Source organism: Clytia hemisphaerica, unplaced genomic scaffold (assembly GCF_902728285.1).
Source record: "Clytia hemisphaerica strain Z4C2 unplaced genomic scaffold, Clytia hemisphaerica genome assembly, whole genome shotgun sequence".
NCBI classification, from domain to species: domain Eukaryota; kingdom Metazoa; phylum Cnidaria; class Hydrozoa; order Leptothecata; family Clytiidae; genus Clytia; species Clytia hemisphaerica.
This window is the reverse complement of record NW_027103621.1, coordinates 710,125-731,568: the sequence shown is the minus strand read 5'-3', so window position 1 is coordinate 731,568 and position 21,444 is coordinate 710,125. Positions and strand designations below refer to the sequence as shown.

Sequence of the window (21,444 nt, the reverse complement as noted above, 5' to 3'; positions counted from 1 at the left end):
ATCACTTGAAAGTTAGATTTTGCAGATCAGTCAAAAAATTTATCTTGGTCATATGACTTGAAAGTTAGATTTTGCAGATCAGTCAAAAAAATGATCCTTACTTGGTACCTTGGTCACATCACTTGAAAGTTAGATTTTGCAGATCAGTCAAAAGAATTTATCCTTACTTGGTCACATGACTTGAAAGTTAAATTTCGCAGATCAGGCAAAAAGATTTATCCTTACTTGGTCACGATTCATTGCGTAAGAGTTCTTTAAAAATTTTGCAAAAATTTATATTCCCACTACACGGTTACGTGATTTAAAAGTTAGATTTTACAGATCAGTCAAAAAAATTTTTCCTTACTTTTTCACATGACTTGAAAGTTAGATTTTGAAGATCAGGCAAAAAAATTTATCCTTACTTGGTCACATAGTCCAAATATGTTTTTTACCTCTGCGCCCATCATTTTCACACCTAACGGTAATTATTTTATGTATTCTAAAGAAATATATCTGTCAATCAACTTCTTAGCTTGCATAATAGCATATGTTACGTCATGTTGTTTAAATGATTAACAATAATCTAGTAGAAACCATGTATATTTAGCTGTTTAATTTTTAAGCATAAATTATGACGTAGAAAAGAAAATAAGCCTCGGTGTTGAATTGCCATTTTATTCGCTTTCGACCAAACCTGGATAAATAGAAAAAAATGTGTCACATCATTCTTTATTTAGTACTATTTAGGGAATTTATCCAGCGAGACTTCTTAGTCAATTGGGGAAAAGAAGGTGTCACATTTTAACGCCAGCAGCTCGAATACCCTTTTTAGTTTGCATGTCTCAGCTTTAATCAAGAATTTCTGTGGCTTAAACCTTATACCATGACCCAACTACCTGAAAGATCGGCCAGATATTTTGGAGATAATTTTTGAAACAATCTCAAAAGCAAGGAGTCCAAGGGGTTGTCGAATCTCTATTGTCTTTAAGATGTTCTCCTCTTTATTTTTTTCCCGATTATCTTATAAATTTTCGCTCTATTCCTGAATTAATAATTTAGTGATACAGATTTTTTTATAAGAGCATCCAAAATTTTTGAAGCCTTCGGATGCTCTTAACTTCTTTAGTTTTAAGCCTTAAAATGTTCTTAACTTGTTCTTAACATATTTTGGCCAGCGAAGCCTAATGTTCTTACCAAGAAAGTTTGTTTTTATATAAAAATTATTTTTTCCAAAAGGCAGCCAACAAGCTTAAAATGGAAGATAAGTTAATGGCATGATAGAGACTGATTACTCGGATGGCAAACGGAAACCGAAAGCTGAAAAAGTAATATTTACATTTACTCCGTAAACATCTCGGCAGCGAAATTCAAAGAAAAGTTAATTCTGTAGGAATAGTGTCTGTTTTATAAAATATCCCATCATGGACCATCACTTCAGGATTGCTCCCAAAGGGATAGAGAATGGTGTGATATTTCGGGAAATTTGCGATCGTTATCCTAATCAGAGGAATGTAAAGAGATGGAAAAACAGCTTTTCTGATTACTCAAAGTTCAACGATCACTTCTATTGAAAATTCTATTGTAAAAACTTTGATTAGGTCATTAAATGAAAGTCCAGAAAAGACGGCTCGCCATACAAATCGGACGGTTTCTACATGATTTGACGATAAAAATGAAAATTTGTTTTTCCTTTTTTGCAGATTACTAGTTCAATTTTTAAGAATAAGGAGCAATATTTTTACTAATGTATAGCAAAAGAAATTCTTAACGCAATGATATTAAATTGGTTCTTGTAAAACTGTCAGAAGTCGAGTGAAGTCAATATGAAGTTATAATTTTCTCGCGCTCTAGCTTTCCATATAATGATGCGGTCATAATGCGGTTATATCAATAGAATCGCTAGGAAATTCTGAGCAAGAAGATATAGGTACCTTTTCGTATAGGAGAGGTGTACCCAAAATATAAGCCCTAAAAGTTTGCGCATAATCAGGCTTGAAACAAAAGAATTTTGTCACAACACGCTAATTATGCAGATTTTTTATAGCGACAACAAAAGAAACCTATTTACTCGACATAAACTCCCTTAAGGGCAAGAGACCTGGTATATGACGAGCCGTTTTTCCATTGTTTTCAAGAAGCTGTTTTTCCATCTCTTTACATTCCTCTGTCCTAATGCTGCTTGTGGATGTGTGAATATGGAAAAATGGGTACCCTCCCTAGGAAGTGACATTCAGAGAAGGGATAAAATTAAAAAGGTTTTGTAAAATTTAGGTGCAAATACGGAAAATAATTGAAACTTGAAAGGAATATGAATCATAATTTTATCCTTATATTCTTATGCAGTTTTTCTTATGCTTGATCCCTGTAAGAAAATTTTCTTGCGCCTATTGTAAAATATCATATCATCCAGTATCCAACCAGGATTACTCAGGGTAGGATAAAGTTGGTGTGATATTTTGCGATCGTTATCCTAAAACAGCTATGTAATTTGTAAAATATCAGTGGATGAAATTGATGGACCCCTCAAAGTGTTCGAAATTATGTAAAGTTTTGGATTTTTTGAGGTTTCGAAGTTTGTTGAATATGATGTTTTTCAGAGTTACATCAATTTTGTAAATGAAGTATTTTGTGGAGCATGTAAAAATATTTTATTTTAATCGGCTTTTGGAAAAGTCCCAAGGCCAAGAGAGTTAAAAGTGAGAATATGTCGAGTCTATGTGAAAAAATTGAAAATTGAAATAAGAAGGGAACCTTCTGTGTTCTGGAGGTGGAGTATGCACAATATTTGCATATTTATTTGGTTGACTTGAGAGCCCCAAGACTGTGTAACTGAATATAGCTGTGAAAGAAAAAATCTGGTAGAATGTCTTTGGGGTGAGAATAGACTAGAATTGCAGATTTTATGCAATGAAGACTGCTGTAGCAGAAGATCTCTATTGTTAAAATGTGAAATTAAAATGAACAACGGATGAGATGGAGACACCCCCACCAAGGGGGTGCCTGGAGACAGGTGCGGATCCTGGAGTAAGCTCTCCTTGCCACTCTAGAGTCACCCACCATCTCATCCTGGCAAATTTGTTTCTGTAGTGCTGCAGCCACTACAGTGTGAAAAAAAAACAAAAAAAAAACAAAAAAACAAAAAAAAACAAAAAAAAAATAATAATTTGATTGATTGATTTGCTACTTGATTGATTGGCTATTTGATTGATTGGCTACTTAATTGATTTGCTAATTGATTGACAGGTTGGATGACATGTATCAGAGATGTTAAATCAAAAATTGATTTTATTACTTCAGATTTGTATATGAATGATTATCATTGTTTTATCATTGAAAATGTGTCAAAGAGACATAAATGGTGAAAATCAAATAAGTAAGCTTCGTTGTGAAATGGTACTTGAGCAGGTTTTGAACCTTAGACCCTCAGATTCCGATGTGTGAAAGTTACCCATCCACTGCACCATCACATCAGGCCTCAAAAATAAGTTAGGAAATTTTTTATTACATTATTTCTACAAATGGCGAACGCCCCCTGAATGTATTATTATCAAAATAAAGAAGTTTATGAATGGTGGAATAATAGTAAATTATAGTAGAGAGAAATACTCTTACGTTGACTTGGCGATTGTCAAGATAATAAATAATGACCAACGAGCGACAGCAACAGCAGCCAAAAACGGTGACGATAGAATAGTAAAAAGTGACAACGGTGACAATAGAATAGTAAAAAGTAGAAAATGACTTTAAAAACGATTTGATGGCTTATTCACTGGCGTGGATGCTTTTTGCAGGTTTTGTGCAAGTGAGTGATAGAAATTGAAAACAAAAAAAAAATTATTTATATTGGATGCACCATTTATAAACAGAAACCAAGGAAACGAAGGAAACGAATATACTGCAATGTCCTCTTCTACTTTACTGTTGTTGCATTTTCCCGTGGCGAATTCCAGGAAGTTGTGGGTCGTTTGGGAAAACTGGACGGAAGTAAGAGTGAAAGTGATGGTAAAGTATTGTTAGTGTTGTTGTTTGGGGTAAATTGGGATTGGAAGTGCTCTAGACCGTGCTCTGGTGCCGTTTAGATTTGGACTTTGGTCTTATGCTGAAAGAAATCAAGAAGGGAAAATAAAAAGGGAGAAATCGAAAGTGAAAGGAGGGAGTGGCAGAAAAAATGTTGAACTAGAGGTCGAGAGGTCAGGATGATTTAGGATTGACAGAATATGGAGTGTGTGAATGACCAGAATATAGTGTCAAGAAAAAACTAAAAGTAAAGTTCGTAAAAAATAAAAATTTAAAGAATAATCGACAACAATTGTTGAAAAACTGAAATGCTTAACAATTACGTTTGATCGAGTTAACACAATATCAATGAAGGAAAGAGGTTATCCATACATCGTCAATCATGAGAGATTAAACTAAAATTCCGAAAAGTCGAGGGAATCATAAGAAAATACCTATTACTGCTATTACACACTTACCAAATCGAAACTAGTAAAAATATCGAAAAAGTACGATTGATATGAGATCGAGTTAACACAATATCAATGAAGAAAAGAGGTTATCCATACATCGAGCTCAGTTAAACCTCATTTGCTTCGACATTCTGAAAACAACTCTCTTTTTTTATCAGCCTCCATTGATTTTTATGTGAAACTTAATCGTCAATCATGAGAGATTAAACTAAAATTCCGAAAAAAGTCGAGGGAATCATAAGAAAATACCTATTATACATACACACTTACCAAATCGAAACGAGTAAAAATATCGAAAAATTACGATTGATATGAGATCGAGTTAACACAATATCAATGAAGAAAAGAGGTTATCCATACATCGAGCTCAGTTAAACCTCATTTGCTTCGACATTCTGAAAACAACTCTCTTTTATCAGCCTCCATTGATTTTTATGTGAAACTTAATCGTCAATCATGAGAGATTAAACTAAAATTCCGAAAAAAGTCGAGGGAATCATAAGAAAATACCTATTACACACTTACCAAATCGAAACGAGTAAAAATATCGAAAAATTACGATTGATATGAGATCGAGTTAACACATTATCAATGAAGAAAAGAGGTTACCCATACATCGAGCTCAGTTAAACTTCATTTGCTTCGACATTCTGAAAACAACTCTCTTTTATCAGCCTCCATTGATTTTTATGTGAAACTTAATCGTCAATCATGAGAGATTAAACTAAAATTCCGAAAAAAGTCGAGGGAATCATAAGAAAATACCTATTACAATTACAACACACACTTACCAAATCGAAACTAGTAAAAATATCGAAAAAGTACGATTGATATGAGATCGAGTTAACAAAATATCAATGAAGAAAAGAGGTTACCCATACATCGAGCTCAGTTAAACCTCATTTGCTTCGACATTCTGAAGACAACTCTCTTTTATCAGCCTCCATTGATTTTTATGTGAAACTTAATCGTCAATCATGAGAGATTAAACTAAAATTCCGAAAAAAGTCGAGGGAATCATAAGAAAATACCTATTACACACTTACCAAATCGAAACGAGTAAAAATATCGAAAAATTACGATTGATATGAGATCGAGTTAACACAATATCAATGAAGAAAAGAGGTTATCCATACATCGAGCTCAGTTAAACTTCATTTGCTTCGATATTCTGAAAACAACTCTCTTTTATCAGCCTCCATTGATCTTTATGTGAAACCTAATCATCAATCACAAATTAAATATTGAAAATAACTCGAAATTAAAACGATAAAAAACGATAAAATACGATTAAAGTCTTGAAAAATACTATCTATTTTTTTTCAAAGCAAACCTTCAAAATATTTCGTGCGAGCATCTATATGCCTCTCCTCTTGTTATATACAAATTGTTAAAATTACCAAAACCAAACTCATTTCTAGTTTTTGATCAAGTCAACCTTTGGGAATATACAGTTTTAATTACAGCTTAACGTCCTGTCCCTTGAGAACTGATGATTTTCACTAGAGATTTCTACCTAATGGCTCCATCATTAACGTGTGAATCATAAAATAATTGTATTGTTGATAGAAATAGGAAAAAAAGTATACTTTACCAATTTTTGTTGAAATACGCGTAATATATTCACGAAAAGTAGCCATTACTAAGGTTAAGCATACAGGGATAATCACGACGACATACGAAAAATGTATAAGGCTAGTGAAAATACGAAATTTGATTGGTTGAAACTCAATACATCCTATCTTATGGCTTTGGATTTCCTAATCGATTGGACTAGTATTTGGGGTTTCAATTCTTCCCAGGAAAGAGAGAATTGTACCTTGATATTTCCATTATATTTCGGACGACGAAAAAATGAATTATTTAATCACATAAACATACACCCCTGTGTCACAGACCCGCTTGGACCCCAGCCCCACTGGAAAATTGGGCCGAAATTTCGTCCCCGCTACTAGAAATACCCACAAAATTTCAGCCCCACTGGGAAATTGGCTTTAATTACATCCCCATTCAGATTTTATTGTAAAAAATTACACTCCAAAACCATCCCCACTGGATTTTTCAAGCTTGGAACAATAGAATCTATATCCCCATTGGGATTACAATGGAAAATTTTACCCCCCCTGTGGGAATTGTTTTACCGGGGCTTTGAGACAGGGGTGTAAAATTGAAATGATTGATGCTATGTACAATAAAAATTACCTAAAAATTAAAAAACCTCATCCACTGAAAGACTAGGTTTTCTCCGAATCGCCTTTCCTTCTATGGATAGCACATGTAAAAATAATGAACACTTGTACTAAAATGACGGCTCCGAGAACGGCTGACGTTATAATAAATAATGATTCTTTGTGAGCAGGGCATTGTGGGATAGGTCCTATTGTTTCGTTGCTTGGTGACTGGTCTTTCAATGCTGAAAAAAAGAAGAAAGAAATTGGAAGTAAAAAAAAATAGTTGAAGCCGTGATTATACCTTATAGACGAGATAAATGTAATACACCCCTGTGTCACAGACACGCTTGGACCCCAATCCCACTGGAAGAATTTAGCCGAAATTTCGTCCCCGGTGGCATAAATATCCTACAACTTCAGCATCACTGGGAAATTGACTCTGACTTTATCCCCATTCTAATAATTTGAGTATAAACAAGTAATACTTTAATGGACCTACCTATTTATAAAACGAATAATTAGAATTTAATGGAAGTAATGTATAATTTTAAATTTCGATTTAAATATCCATTGGAACGGAGAAAGCAATTAAGAAACGCATCGATGTTTAACGGTGAAAGAAAAATAATATCAACACTTTAATCAATCATTCAGAGAAAATTAAAACTGAAGTAAAAAAAACATTTAGTTTTCAGTTTTCATTATTTCATCACAGATTGATTATATTTCCGCCCGGAAAATTCCGTTTTAAAGGAATCAGACTCGGCTCCGTCACATTTTGGGCATTGCCATTTTACATCATCGTGCAAAAAATCATGAAAATCTGTCGAGTATAAGTTGTAAAAATGAAGGAAAACCGTTTTACGCCGGTTTTCGGCTGTTCCGGCGATTTTTAAGGAGTTCCGGATTTAAAGGATGATTTTTTTGGAAATCAAACGATGCTAAGTTTTGGGCATCATCATAAAGAACATTTTTCTGTAAAGAAACAATTAAATAAGTTGAAAAAATGTGACGGAAATGTGAAAAAAAACGACGATTTCCGGCACATTTCCGGTTCTACAGACCGGAAAAATTTTTTTTTCGGCAAACGGTTTTCGACACCTTTTCGGCAGTACTAATGTGCATCTATGTGCAAAAAATCGCAAAAAACTAATGATAAAATCTCGAGAAAATCTCAAAAAACCGCTTTTTTCGGGACATTTCCGGTTCTACCGGCCGGAAAAATTTTTTTTTCGAAAATCGGGCTCCGTCACATTCGAGGGTTTATAGTAATGCACCTTTGTGCAAAAAATCAGAAAAATTGAATGAGCCAATCTCGAGAAAAGTTGGTAACTAACGAACGAACTAACTAACTAACGAACACGGGTTAATTTATAGGACCTCCACCCCACCGGGGTAGGTCCAAAAATTGCACTCCAAACCATTCCCACTGGATTTTTAAACTTTGCACAATAGGATTCCTATCCCCATTGGAATATTTCGATAGAAAATTTCCCCACTGATGGAAAAAGTTCTTCCGGGGCTATGAGGCCGTCTGATGCTCTTTGCAGGTCGACCACCATAACCAGGTATTTTCCCAAGCTTGGTAAAGCCCGATGAAGTAAAATCAACTGGAGAGTGAATACAAATCGTGCAGTACTTTATCCCTTCCTAGAATACCCAATGGCGAAGTTTCCAAATCTTGAATTTTATGCGTTATTTTTACAGCAAACATAAATAATCTACAGTTCATATAGCACGTAATAATAAATTATTAAAATTTCGATCCGAACTGAACTAAACAAAAAGGGTTTAGAGCAATGCTCATCTAATGCCCAGAGCGTCAAAACAACGTTAGATAGACGTTGAAAGAACGTGATGTGACGGCTGGACAAAGAAAAACTCTTACCTTGAAGATTCGACTCAACATAATCAATATCTCTACTATTGTCATCATAAAAGTTCACGCAAGAGGGAAACCCTTTGGGGGGTTTCAAAGGGTGGTCGGGCGCTTCATTGATGATCATACCCATACCATCAAGGGCGTGAACTTCGATATGACAATGAAGAAACCATTTACCAGGGTTATCGCTACGGATACGGATTACCTAAAAGTGACAAAGTACACGTTTTTTATGAGAATATCCAAAATTTTTGAGGCCTTCGGATGTTCTTAACTTTTTCAGTTTTAAGCCTAAAAATGTTCTTAACACGCTCTTCATCCTCGTCCCCGTGTATCCCAGGCTTTATTTAAGTATCTATTTATTAGTGGTAAAAGAAAAATATTTGTCTCGGATGGAAATGGCGTTAGAAGAAAAAATTAGGCAAGATTCTTCAAATTTGTTGCAGAATTTTGTTGAATTTAAAAACTGAAAAGCCTCTTTTTGTACCTCACTAAGACAGAAATCCGTATGAGACGGAAAAACTGACTACACTATTACCCATACAGTTCTCTCAAACCCAACGCTCCATGGGAATTCTTATGTCTCTTGAGCTGAACGATGACTTTCAAACTCACTTAGGAGATAGAGACAGGGGTGTGTATTTCATACAACTTACAGCATAGCCACCAGTAGGAACAATCACTGTATCTTTTCGTGGTGGATTCTTCAGATTCAATCCTGGAATGTTCCCATTCTCCCATGATGGATCTGACCATTTAGCACTGTAACAAAAATCACAAAAATGTTAATTGGTGATAGTTACCAGAATTAGCCAGTTTAAACCCTTTGTAGATTCAATATATAAGTTTTTCATTCGATCTTTAATCTCTGACTTTGTAAACAATATAAAGAGTAACTAGCTAACTAACCCAACTACCTAGCAGTAACGTAGACAAAAGGGGCGCAAAATTTGTGTAGGAGAGCAGATTTTTATGACACAGTTTCACAGTGATTTTTATTACAGTGTCATTAAATATATTCTCCTACACAAATTTTGCGCCCCTCTTGTCTACACTTCTGTCTAGCTATAACGATAAAGCAACGTTCATATTAAGTTCATAATTTCCACATGGTATATAACAATAGATACAGCACACGCCCTTCTCATTGACCCGTTAAGATTTTTTCAGCCAGTACGGGTAAAAATAACGGAACGTAAAGAAGGTAAGAATATAAAGGGTAAAAATAGCCCAATATTTTGCATTGAGGATTTTTTTAATTTGATTATTTCCAACGCGGACTAAAATTTGAGTATCATTTTCACTAGGGACGAATTTTCGGTCAATTTTCCAATTAAAGGGAGAGGGGGTCTGTGAGAAGGGGTGTATAGATATACGTTGAAGATGGAATTGAGTTCCATAATACCAGGGGTTTTATCTAATGAATCCCGCATTACTAAAAATAGACAAAAAGAACGACAAATTTCATAAAAAGACGACATACTTCGCCGTCCACAACACAGACCGAAAGTGACTGTACCAGAATTACCAATTCATTCCTCTTCGTGTGGTTTAAAAGAACGACAAATTACGCATGCGTGTTACAATGCTGTTACAATGCAGGATTCTTTAGAGGAACAGACTGTACATACCTGTTACAAAAATTTAATCCACCGCCACAATTGATGTCTGGCGTGTGATTAGTGATTTTCCCTGTTTTATTATCTGATTGTGCGTATTCAAGCTTCAACAGGTAAAACGAATGGCCGTGAATATGCATGGGATGTGCGTACCCAGATCCTGTAGGAAAATAAATCGATTATCTGAGTCTGATTTGAAAATAAAACCCATCAATGATTCCTCAGAAATGTCGAAGCGATTCCTCTCTAGCCTTTGGCTGCAAAGTTTGCCGTGATTCGGTAGAAAATCCTATCTAGGTCACGTTACATTACAATATAATTTCAGCGCTTGACCAATAAAAAGCTTCGCAGGTTTTCAACAAAAAATAGCAGCAGTATTTTTTGCGATATTCACTTTTTTGCTTAAAAAGCTTAAAGCACGCAATCTAGCCCTTCGGTCTTTACAAAAATCTGTGTGTTTGCAGGAAGAACATTCCTTCTTAGAATAGAGTACCAGTTGTTTATTTCGTGCACTACGGTCCAAAAATGAAATTGCCAAATATTGTTTGTCACTTTGTTGTGTAGTTTAAGTTAAATAGTCCTTAGGCGAGACCAATTTAATTTGTTGTTCTACGGGCCCGACCGACCCTATTTTTGCTAAAATCAAAAAAATAATAATATTGAATTTCCACTACAATATATTTTACACACTAGCTATTGTAAGAATCAAATTTGAATAAAGCTGAAAATTAATTCAAGAAATTAAAAAATTTAGAAAATCAAGCATTCCATACACTAAGATTTTATTATGATCTTCATCGAAGATAAAAAAAAAGTGAATTTTTGATGCAGATATTTTTTGGAAAACATTTTCGGTACTTTACCAACTCTGATAAATGAAAAATTTATTCTTATTTTACCAACCGACCGACCCATATTTTGCTAACGATCTGCCCGTAGAACAACAAACTAAATTGGTCTCGTCTTAATACAATCCACAAACTTCACTTACCGACACCCATATTGAGCCAGACCATCTGAATAGTTTTATTGTAAGGTATGGTCAATTCGTAATGGCAATAACAAATCTTATCATCTCCACAATCATGATTGCTGCAGTCATAATCTTGCATTTGGCCAACCTAAGGAATACAAAAGTTGAGAGTTTCAGGTTCTATATTCATTTCTTATTGGGATGGCCTGTTCACTTAAATTGAAACTGACTGTCGCGAGAGTATGTGATAGCACAAAAGCAAAGCTTTTTGTAAAATTAGGTGCATTCTGTTCATTGGAAAGTAACTTTAGCTCAAGGGACATTTTTGATTGCTTAGAAAGTCAATGTTCTTCAGAGTTTAGAGACTTTCTTATTATCAAGTTGTGTGTATTAAAATTGTTCGTTGTAGAAAGAAATCTCCATTGCGCACTAGTCACAAATGATAGGTTATGAGTGTCGAACAAGCAAAATATCTGCATTTGTGATGGCATTTAATTTGCCATTATTCGACCCTTGTAAATCCGAAACCATTCCCCTTGTATGTAGTTTCTGACGCAAGGGTTTATGGACGTGTTATGCAATATTTATACTGACCTGCTGTCCTTGAAATAGAGAATTGATTCCTGGATATTCAAATTTCCGACCATTAACAGATCCTGGTGTTACTTTTTGTCCAGGGAAGGCAAAATTCAAGAAGTGTTCCTCCGAGTCGTCACGCCATTCCGGTGTCTCATCATGTACGTCTGCCGACTTCATGTCCGATACTTTAGTGCACCGGATGTGTTCTTCCGTAAAGAAATCAAACGGGCAATTTAGAACCACGCAAGGTTCATCTTGAGTACATTCTTTGCGAGTAGTTGAGGGTTCACTATCTGGAGCTTGTTTGTAATGCAAGATGGCTTCCACACTATGATCTTTCCCATTTTCCTGAAAGAAATTTAAAATCAAATCTACATACACTACCTACATTTCCTAGACTATGCTATAGTCTTAGACAAATCACTATCAAAGAAAGCCGAAGAAAATTCGCAAACGAGTTTTTTTTTTGCCGAAAAGAGTTTACAGTCGGTAGAGTTTGCCAGTCGTTTCTTCTCTCCCACCGATTTTTTTTCTGTACATAACGTCATACCGCCATATTTTCCCGCCTTTAGTATCACTGTAACGGACGATAACATCGTCTATACATTGCCTGAAGATTGCGCTAGCATGAAACACCGTGTAACAATCGTAAATCGTAAATTAGTTCTTTATTTCCCAATATTTCGCATGAATTTTTTTGAGCACTTTGCGATTCTATTTATTTCACTGTAACATATAAAATACGCTTTTCTAGGAAAAATACATACTCTCTCCCCCGTGTTGAATTGGAGAAGTGTGACCAACTGAGACTAATATAACCCCTTTAGAATATTGAGTGCGTTTTTTTGACAAAGATGGTGTGTGTTGGATTTATGGAGACTCCAATGTAGTTCTAATGGTCTCACTCACCTCCAAGCTGACAGCTCTTATCCAATAATTACCATACGGTTGGTTGGCATCCAAAATAAAATCGTATCTCTCCCCCGGATTGATGACAAAAGATTCAGCTTCGAATTCTTGAAAGTCATAGCCATCGCTTGCGATTATTCGGAGCACGTGATTATCAATGGAGATTCTCAGGGGGTAAAGTGAACCTGCACCAATAACTCTGAATCGGTAAGCAGTCCCTTTTGTAACGTTAAACCATGTTAAAGGTGCCATGATCTTCTTACCTAAGGGTGGTGTAGAAACATTGTAATAAAACGTTTATCGGCGATCCAAAAAATATCTGCAATCTGATTGGTTAAAAAGATTACGACATATCTTGTATTTTACATGTACAAAATATAAATTGACGAAAAGATGTTGTTGCATTGTAGCGGTAGCAGCAATCTAACGCCACTTTGCTACAAAAGTGCCTTGCACTTTTTTCCAACACAAAAAGTGCATTTTTTCGGTCACCAATAAACCAGTTATCAGACATTTGCTCGTACAATATGGAAATATTTCACTCGTTCCTGATATTTCTATAATATTGTACAGAAAAATCTTGTAAAATATTTCTCATATTGTACTCATATTGTTATATAGTCGTATATTGTACTGTCCGATAATTATTACATATGTATAAAAATATATAAGGTCTCTTATATGTAAACATTGATTTATCAATACAATGTATTAGAAATACAACGTTTCTTAATCTTAGATGTAAACATTGATTTATATAGGTGCACAACATTGTTTAAACGGCAGTCTAACGTTCGTCACGACCGTGTAACGAAAAGTTAAATTAAGGGTAGAAGTCGGGAGAAAGTAATAAAATTTCCCCGGGAATATTGACCATCATATAACACCTATCCCAAATATTTACCTCTACCGAAATATTTACCTCTACCGAAACTTTTCCATAGATTTTGTTTCAACGATCCTTTAAAATTTTTTTCCAAAATATTTTCTGACTGTAGAGACCTGTTTAGACCCTAGATTGTGATCGTCAATGGTATCTTGGCCCTTAATTACCATTTAGATTTAAATACCAATAGCTGAGGAAATATTCTCTCAACTTTTCTAACCCAAGGTTACCCGATAAGGTAAACAGGTAGTACCTTATTACAGCGGAATTAAGTAGACACATGAGTAATGGCCTTGAAATTAAAACGCACAAATTTAACACAAATTTAACTTGCTTTTTCTGGGACGACGCAGTTGGTTTTAATTAAAGGGGTTTTTAATCAACTCGAATTTTTTAATTTGTGTTAATTACATGTTTACATCGACCTCTAATGTTTACTTATTTTCGTGTAATAAGGAAAATCTCTTTCTATACCTGTATTGGGATCAATGTATCTACCACGTCCATTGATAAGGGCGGAAACCCATGGTACACCACTGAAATGTCCACCATCATGGGTACCCGTTATTTCGTACTTGTCTCGACCAATGAAATTCCCGTATACCATTTTCACGTAGACCTGTAGTAGCAACAAAAGGAAGAAATTATGTTGTTTGGTTTGATCAATATCTTTATTTATCTATATAGCTAACAAAAAAGTCAAAAAACCCGATGCTGTTTTCGAATGTGCCTCCGATGGGTGGACTGGACAGCTCAGTCGGTAGAGCAGTTTGTACTAGTGTAATGCGAAAGTCATGAGTTCTAAGTCTCACTTCAGTCCTCAGTTTAAATAATTCGTTATCAAACTGATGTCAATGCGCACTGGTTGAGCTGGAAACCTTAGATGAAATATGTCTATATACGTGTTGGAAACTCAAGATTACGTTATTTTTTAAATGAAAATAATCGACCCCAGTGAGAAATATACTCGAGCAGAACCGTATTTCCCATTAGGGTTGTTAAAGATGCAAACAAAAGAAATAATATGAACTTAATATGAAGAATTTGAAACAACCAGTCAATAAAGTGTTCAATACAAACAAGTAAGCAGAGCTAATTTCAGTTTAATTTAAAATATTTTCATCTAAAAACATCTTGAATCATTCAGTACGACTGACGATATGTAAACAATAAACTTTAATACAATAATGACTGGTTAGTGAGGGCTGTACTGAGAAATATTGCCCGAGGTCAAGTAAAGACCGAGCTTGCGAGGTTGTTGCGTTGACCGAGGGTAATATTTCACAGTCAAGTAAGAAAAAACAGGTCATTATTGTATTAATGTACTTTTTAGATGTTTTTTTTTTAGATGAAGATATTTCAAATTAAATTTATATAAACTTAATGTGAAGAATTCACCACAAACCTCATCACTATTTTCATGATGCCAATCACCAACTGTCATGATCATGTCTTTGGGTGGAATTACACCAGGAGAATATCTCTTCTTAATGATGAAGGCTCCATACACACCATTCGTTCTTTGTGAACCAATATGTGAATGATACCAATAAGTGCCAGTCTGTTTCAGCTTTAGAATGAGGAAAAAGAGCACATATTTAGGGAGTTTTATACGGTCTGGTAATTCTCTGATGTAATACAGCGAAATTCAATCAAAACAAAACCGGGCGAGATACCATCTCCAAAAGCCAAACAGAACACGAGAATATAAAAGGAAAACCCATAACAAACAAGTGTTCCCCGTACGTGTTTGATTTATAGAGACTCCAATGTAGTTCTTAAAGGGGAACTCAACAAATTTGTCATTTTTATTTTTTTCCTGATTTTTGGTAATATTAAGTATAAAAATGAGAAAGAAAGTATATAGGTTCGATCTCTCAAATAAAAATCATGAAAAATCTCTCTTAACTTCAGTTAAAAATATGTTCAAAAAATCACCCCCTTTCTTTTTAAAAAAGATCGACTTCTCTTTGGATTATGACATCACCGTATTCAGAAAACAGAGCAAATTCAGTTATGACTACAGTATGTTTTCAGAATTCCGTTTTAAATAAGAAATAGATACATAGAAAAGTATTCCTGGTGAACTGTGGGTGATTTAGCTGAATAACAATAAAAAATCCAACAAGAAACACAAAAATTTAATCACAAACCCTCTACTGAAGGGCCTGTCTTCACTGATTTTTAGCCTGAGAAGATAAGCATCTTCCTCTTTCTGAATGCGACTACGTCATTAAACAGCTGAAAGTGCGTCTTTTTTATTTGATAAACAATTTCATTTTAGTAGAGGGAAGCCTCTTTTTAAAAGCTCATTAAACAAATTTTTAGAGTGAAAGAAGAGTTGCAACCTTGAAATTTTGAAATTTATCGTTGAAACAAACCATTTCAGGATAGAAACAAAAAAATCCAAAATTTGTTGAGTTCCCCTTTAAAATTTCACTCACTTCCAAGCTAGTTAGAACTTTACATTCAAACACTTTTTAAATGGTCAACATTTCCACAAATTCCAAAGGAACTTTTAGAAATGCCTCGTTTTGGAGATTTTGAAAACTAATTACCTTGAATTTATGAGTGAATGTCTGACCAGCACCGATGGGGCACTGGGTGACGTACGGCATGCCGTCAAAATAAGACGTATCACGCTGATGCAAACCGTGAAAATGTATCGTGGCTGCATTACTTAGTAAAGTGTTCTTGATGTGAATGATCATGGTTTGACCCTCGTAAGCAACGATCGGTGGGCCTGAAATGAAGAAAGAAATGGGCTTTTTCAGAAAAAAAATTGAATATAGGGGTGATGGATATAAGATTTTTTGGAAATTTTGACTTTTGACCCCCCGGATAGCAGGTCCAACCCTCTGGACAAGCATCAGTTGACCCCCTGGATATTCAAAATTACCCTCAAACAGAGCAATCTTACCCTCCAGACAGAGCAATTTTACCCTCCAGACAAGGCAAATTTTGTAGATTTTTTCACTACCTCCCAGACACTAAGTATATCCTCCACCCCCTACGTACAAACATTTTCTGGAAGAGCCCGATGCGAAGATCTGGTTGAATTAACGAGAAAGAAGTCAGTGAAAAAGTTCCAAGAAATCCCTTGATGTCAGAACCTAATAAGATATAATCTTGATAGTTTCTGCCTAATATAATCAGGAATTGGGTAAAATGTCATTTATTGACCAAAGTATAAGTCAAAAGATCAGTTTTCGCGTTTAACAAATCTAAATCTTACCTGGAAGTGTTTCATTGACAGCTTCGACCATTCGATTGACTCCATCGACTGTAACTACTTTCTCTGGTGGAACCTATTGATGGATTGAAAGATTGATACCAAGACCGTTCGCTTTATGTGTGCAATAATCAATTAAAACTATCGAATCGAATCGAATTCACCATAATTGAAATGAAGCTAACTCTATTCTCCTCAGTCTAGCTTAAAGGTTTTATACGACTTGTTTAAAGGTTAACCTGACGTTACATGTGAAGAAATAAGAATTTCTATCCAACTATAATCACTCAGGAGATTTGGGTAGCGGAGCAGCACATGCATTTCGTCCTTATTGGGACTCTATATTTACGGACGTTAGGTGGACGTTGCCCGGACGTTTTGTACCAACTTTGTAAAGAAACTTTAACCCAATTAAGCTCAAGCTTGAGCTTAAGTTAAATTCTCATGGAGGACCTGATTTCACAATTTTAGTAGATTTTGAAGAGAGCTTTCCAACCAGGGAAATTTTACAACGAACCCAAACATGACATACTTTGCTTTAGCCAAAGCCGGGAGATTTGCATTTGAATTTGACGTATCGTGGCTTTGAAAAAAATACTTATTTAATACTTACCACTGTGGAAAAGTTTGAAGGGTGCTCATTGTACAAATACAGTCTACCATTATCTGCATATACCAAATCTTTATGGAAAATCATTGTCAGTTTTTCCTGGATATTCAACCAATATTCACAAACCTCCCGTGTGGGAGAACACTCCTTGTACGTGAACCCATCTGGGTGCCTCTCAGCCAGTGAGAAAGGTGGCAGAAGATACAAGAGGGTCAAAGAGTAAATTAATTTAAAACTGAGCATCTGTAAGAATAACAATATAATGATAAATGATGAAATGCTACAATCGGCGTCGAAATATTTAGCACAAAAGGGGAATTCCCTCAAAACTTTTAAGCCGCAATGATTTTTAAGTGCTTTGAAGTAAGGTTTGAAAGTAGAGTTTTAACTCTCTTAGGAGAAATCCAATGAAGCAAAATGGAAGTACTGAAATTGCAATTCTCGCCCGAGCTTTAAATTCTTAAAAACGTTAAAAATTGTCAATATATTTCGGCGCCGATTGTAGAATGATAAGCAAACGTTATTTTCAAAATGTCAAAATGTTAGACCTAATTTCAAAAGCCAAAAAGTTTTCCAAATGATGACCTCTTAAAGGTACTTGAGATCGTGAGTATTCACAGACGTTCTCGTGTGGGAGAACATTCTTTGTACGTGAACCCATCTGGGTGTCTCTGAGCCAACGAGAGAAATGGTAGAGGCATAGTATAAGAAAGCCGCGGCTGGAATATGTACCGCATTGTCTTTTCAGTTGATTGCTGTTCCATCTCTGTCTCCGAGCTTTATAAGAACATCAAGATTGTCAGTTTATTATTGGTAGATAGTTTTTGAAATTTTTCTCTTATTTCCCTTCACAAGAAGATTTTTTATTTCTAGATATCTTTGAATCTGTACCCAATGAAACACTTTAACTGATTTTGGACATATTCTAGGGGTATTTTGTGGAAACGATAGTTTTTCGCCAAAATTAAAATTATAAGAACTATATTTAAGATAACAACTTTCCTGTCAGTTTGAATAATAAATTTTAAAGATGCTGGCTTGAAATTTTCACAGAATTATCTTGATGTACCATTTCATTCAATTCTAGAAAGATTTCACTGAAATATTGTGGAGGCATTTCGAGGCACCTTATTAATTTTTGAGTTCTTTCAGCCCAGCCATTTTGTGCTTGTTTAAATTTCTTATTGTTAATCTTTCCTGCACAATGCAAGTGTATATATCAAGGGAATATCATTAGTGTCTAAAATGCACTGCGAAGTAAGTATTAACGACAAACTAATAAAGTTTACCATTAAAGATGCTACACTACTTATTTCTTGATCAACAAATAGTCATCAAATACGACAGAGATAGAACAGTAGAAATTCAGATGTTATCATTCCAGCCGCGGCTTTCTTATACTATGGTAGAAGATAAGGGAGGGTCAAAGCAGCAGAGTAAATTAATTTAAAACTGAGCTGTAAGAAAATTCAGTATTAGATGTTGACAGGCAAAAAAGATAAGTAAAATATAAAATCGCAGCATTAGATTTAAGATGTTTAACTAAGCTCTTTTGAAGTAAAGTTTGAAAGTAGAGTTAGTTTTAACTTCCCTTTTAGGATCTCAGGATCTAAAAGCTCAAAATTGTTCAAATAAGGTTGAGATTATAGCCTGGAAGGCACTTAACCCCTCCCAAATCGAAAAATCCAATGAAGCAAAATGGAAGTACTGAAACTGCAATTCTCGACCGAGCTTTAAATTCTTAAAAACGTTAAAATACCCTAAATTGCCAATATATTTCGGTGCCGATTGTAGAATGACAAGCAAACGTTATTTTCAAAATGTCAAAATGTTAGACCTAATTTCAAAAGCCAAAAAGTTTTCCAAATGATGACCTCTTAAAGGTACTTGAGATAGTGAGTATTCACAGACTTCTCGTGTGGGAGAACATTCTTTGTACGTGAACCCATCTGGGTGTCTCTCAGCCAACGAGAGAAATGGTAGAAGATAAGGGAAGGTCAAAGAGTAAATTAATTTAAAACTGAGCATCTGTAAGAAAATTCAGTATTAGATGTTGACAGGCAAAAAAGATAAGTAAAATATAAAATCGCAGCATTAGATTTGAGATGTTTAAGCTCTTGCGAAGTCAAACGTTTATGACCTTACGATTCTATATGACCTTATTTCAGGAACGCAATTAAACTCCACTTATATAGTTCATTCAAACAAAGCCAGCGTCTTTCTAATTACATAACATTATTCGGCTTTTAATCTTCTAGAGTCGTTTAATTATTATTTTTTTGAACATTTTATTATTTTAAACTACTCATTTTGGGGATGTAGAACAAAAGAGTTTAAACAAAGGTTGGGAATGTTTGTTTACAATATGTTTTGTTTACTATGTTTATACTATACACGCTTTTTTATAAGAATCATTAAATTTGAGCCTCAATTCTTTGAAATTTTCAAGCTTGAATGTTCTTACGGTGATCTTAATACGCTCAGTTTCTTTCTTAAAAACTTGAAATGGGTACTTTCTTAGCAATTTTTGAAATCTGAGGGTGAGGATTGTTCTTAATTTGTTCTTAGGTTTTGGCAATTTTCAGCGTCGTGTTCTTATATAATACTTCATATAAAAGAAAACGTGTAATACATAATACCTATGCCAATTTGAGGTGTTCTTTCAGTTCTAGAATTGGATATTGACTTCGTCCCTTATATGAATTTAAAAATATTAGTTTTGAAATCTTACCAGATTCTGCCAGTCGAGTGTCCAGTGATGTACATCAATCTCTTCTTTTGGCTGATAGAGCAAGTTCTCAGATATTGCGGGAAGAAAATAACTATTGCCAAAATGAAAACCAAGAATAGTGGAAAACAGCTCTAGAAATTCTGGAAATTCAGAGTTATGGAGATCCATTTATTTCATTTCTTGCCTGAGACAGTTTGCTAAGCATATCATCTTTAATAGGAGGAATCTCTACTTCGTAAGGACTCATATCATCAAATCACCATCTATGATGAAGATATCTCATTCCATTTCATTAGAGGGGGTTTATCTAAAGAATCCTGCATTTACTAAAAATAGACAAAAAGAACGACAAATTTCTCAATCAACGACAAATTTCGCCATCCACAACCCCTACCGAAAGGGACTGTACCACCCCTATGTATTCATTCCTCTTTGATTATCACGGGAATTAACTACATGTGGTTTAAAAGAACGACAAATTACGCATGCGTGTTACAATGCAGGATTTTTTTGAGGAACAAAGTGTTAAATCCGGTAGAAATTCTCATTGATTCAGTAAAATATTCATTAAACTATCCTAATATATGCAAATATCAAAAAAATTAACAGTTTTTTTTATATATACAAGTGTTGGAAAAGTTTATTACATACGGTGTATATTGTCTGTCTTCGCGAGTTATTTACAAATTGTTTTTTGTTTTTTATCAACATCACTCAAAAAAATTGGTTCCAATCAGTAGTGGTTCCAATAAGATATTATCTATTACAAAAAAGGTTCATAAAATACCAGGGTTATCTAGATAAAATAGGTAAATAAGGATGTGTGTCGCTTGACGAGCCCCCCCCCCCCCACCGGCGGAAACTCTGCTCACGATATCGCATAAATCAACAAAAAATGGCTAATCACACATCCTTTTGAAAAAGTCCAAATCACGTATCACGGCTCGAAAATTTTTCAAATTCACAATCACGTTTTGACCTCTCATCACGCAATCACGAAGAAAAAAAATTCCAAATCACGTAATCACGCTACAAGAAAGTCCCTATCACGCCATCACGCAAACCGCTTGGAAAGCCTCCTTCACAGAATCCCTAAGGATTTGAAAAAATAGCTGATAGGTTAAAATCGTTATTTGACTGAGATGACTTAGGTCATTTTCACCACTTCCTAAGTCAGATTTAGTATCTGACAGGACCAATATTTCGTCTGTCATGGTTGAAAATTTCGTCTAGCAGGATCCAAACCGATGCATAAGCATTTCCTGGAAGGTAATGCTGAGATAAACGAACGAACAGAAATAACCAATGGTTTGTTTGGACTAAGATAAAGGCGTCCCCTTCTCACAGACCTGGTAGGATTTTTTCAGTGGCGGTAAGAATATCGATTGAAAATCGATGGGG

The 21,444-nt window shown here is 34.9% G+C and overlaps 1 protein-coding gene across 1 annotated transcript; it reads right to left on the bottom strand.

Annotated features, from left to right (window-relative positions):
• Positions 1-6,230: 6,230 nt before the first annotated feature.
• Positions 6,231-19,336, bottom strand: LOC136802380 (uncharacterized). The gene is made up of 13 exons (XM_067059116.1): positions 19,224-19,336; positions 17,316-17,438; positions 16,706-16,778; positions 16,029-16,213; positions 14,876-15,040; positions 13,945-14,089; positions 12,585-12,847; positions 11,691-12,023; positions 11,115-11,244; positions 10,136-10,283; positions 9,161-9,266; positions 8,511-8,709; positions 6,231-6,864 (listed from the first exon to the last, which is right to left on the bottom strand). Exons 2-13 carry the CDS (start codon positions 17,397-17,399, stop codon positions 6,686-6,688), a joined length of 2,010 nt encoding a protein of 669 aa, XP_066915217.1. The 5' UTR covers positions 17,400-17,438; positions 19,224-19,336; the 3' UTR covers positions 6,231-6,685.
• Between the last annotated feature and the right edge of the window lie 2,108 nt (positions 19,337-21,444).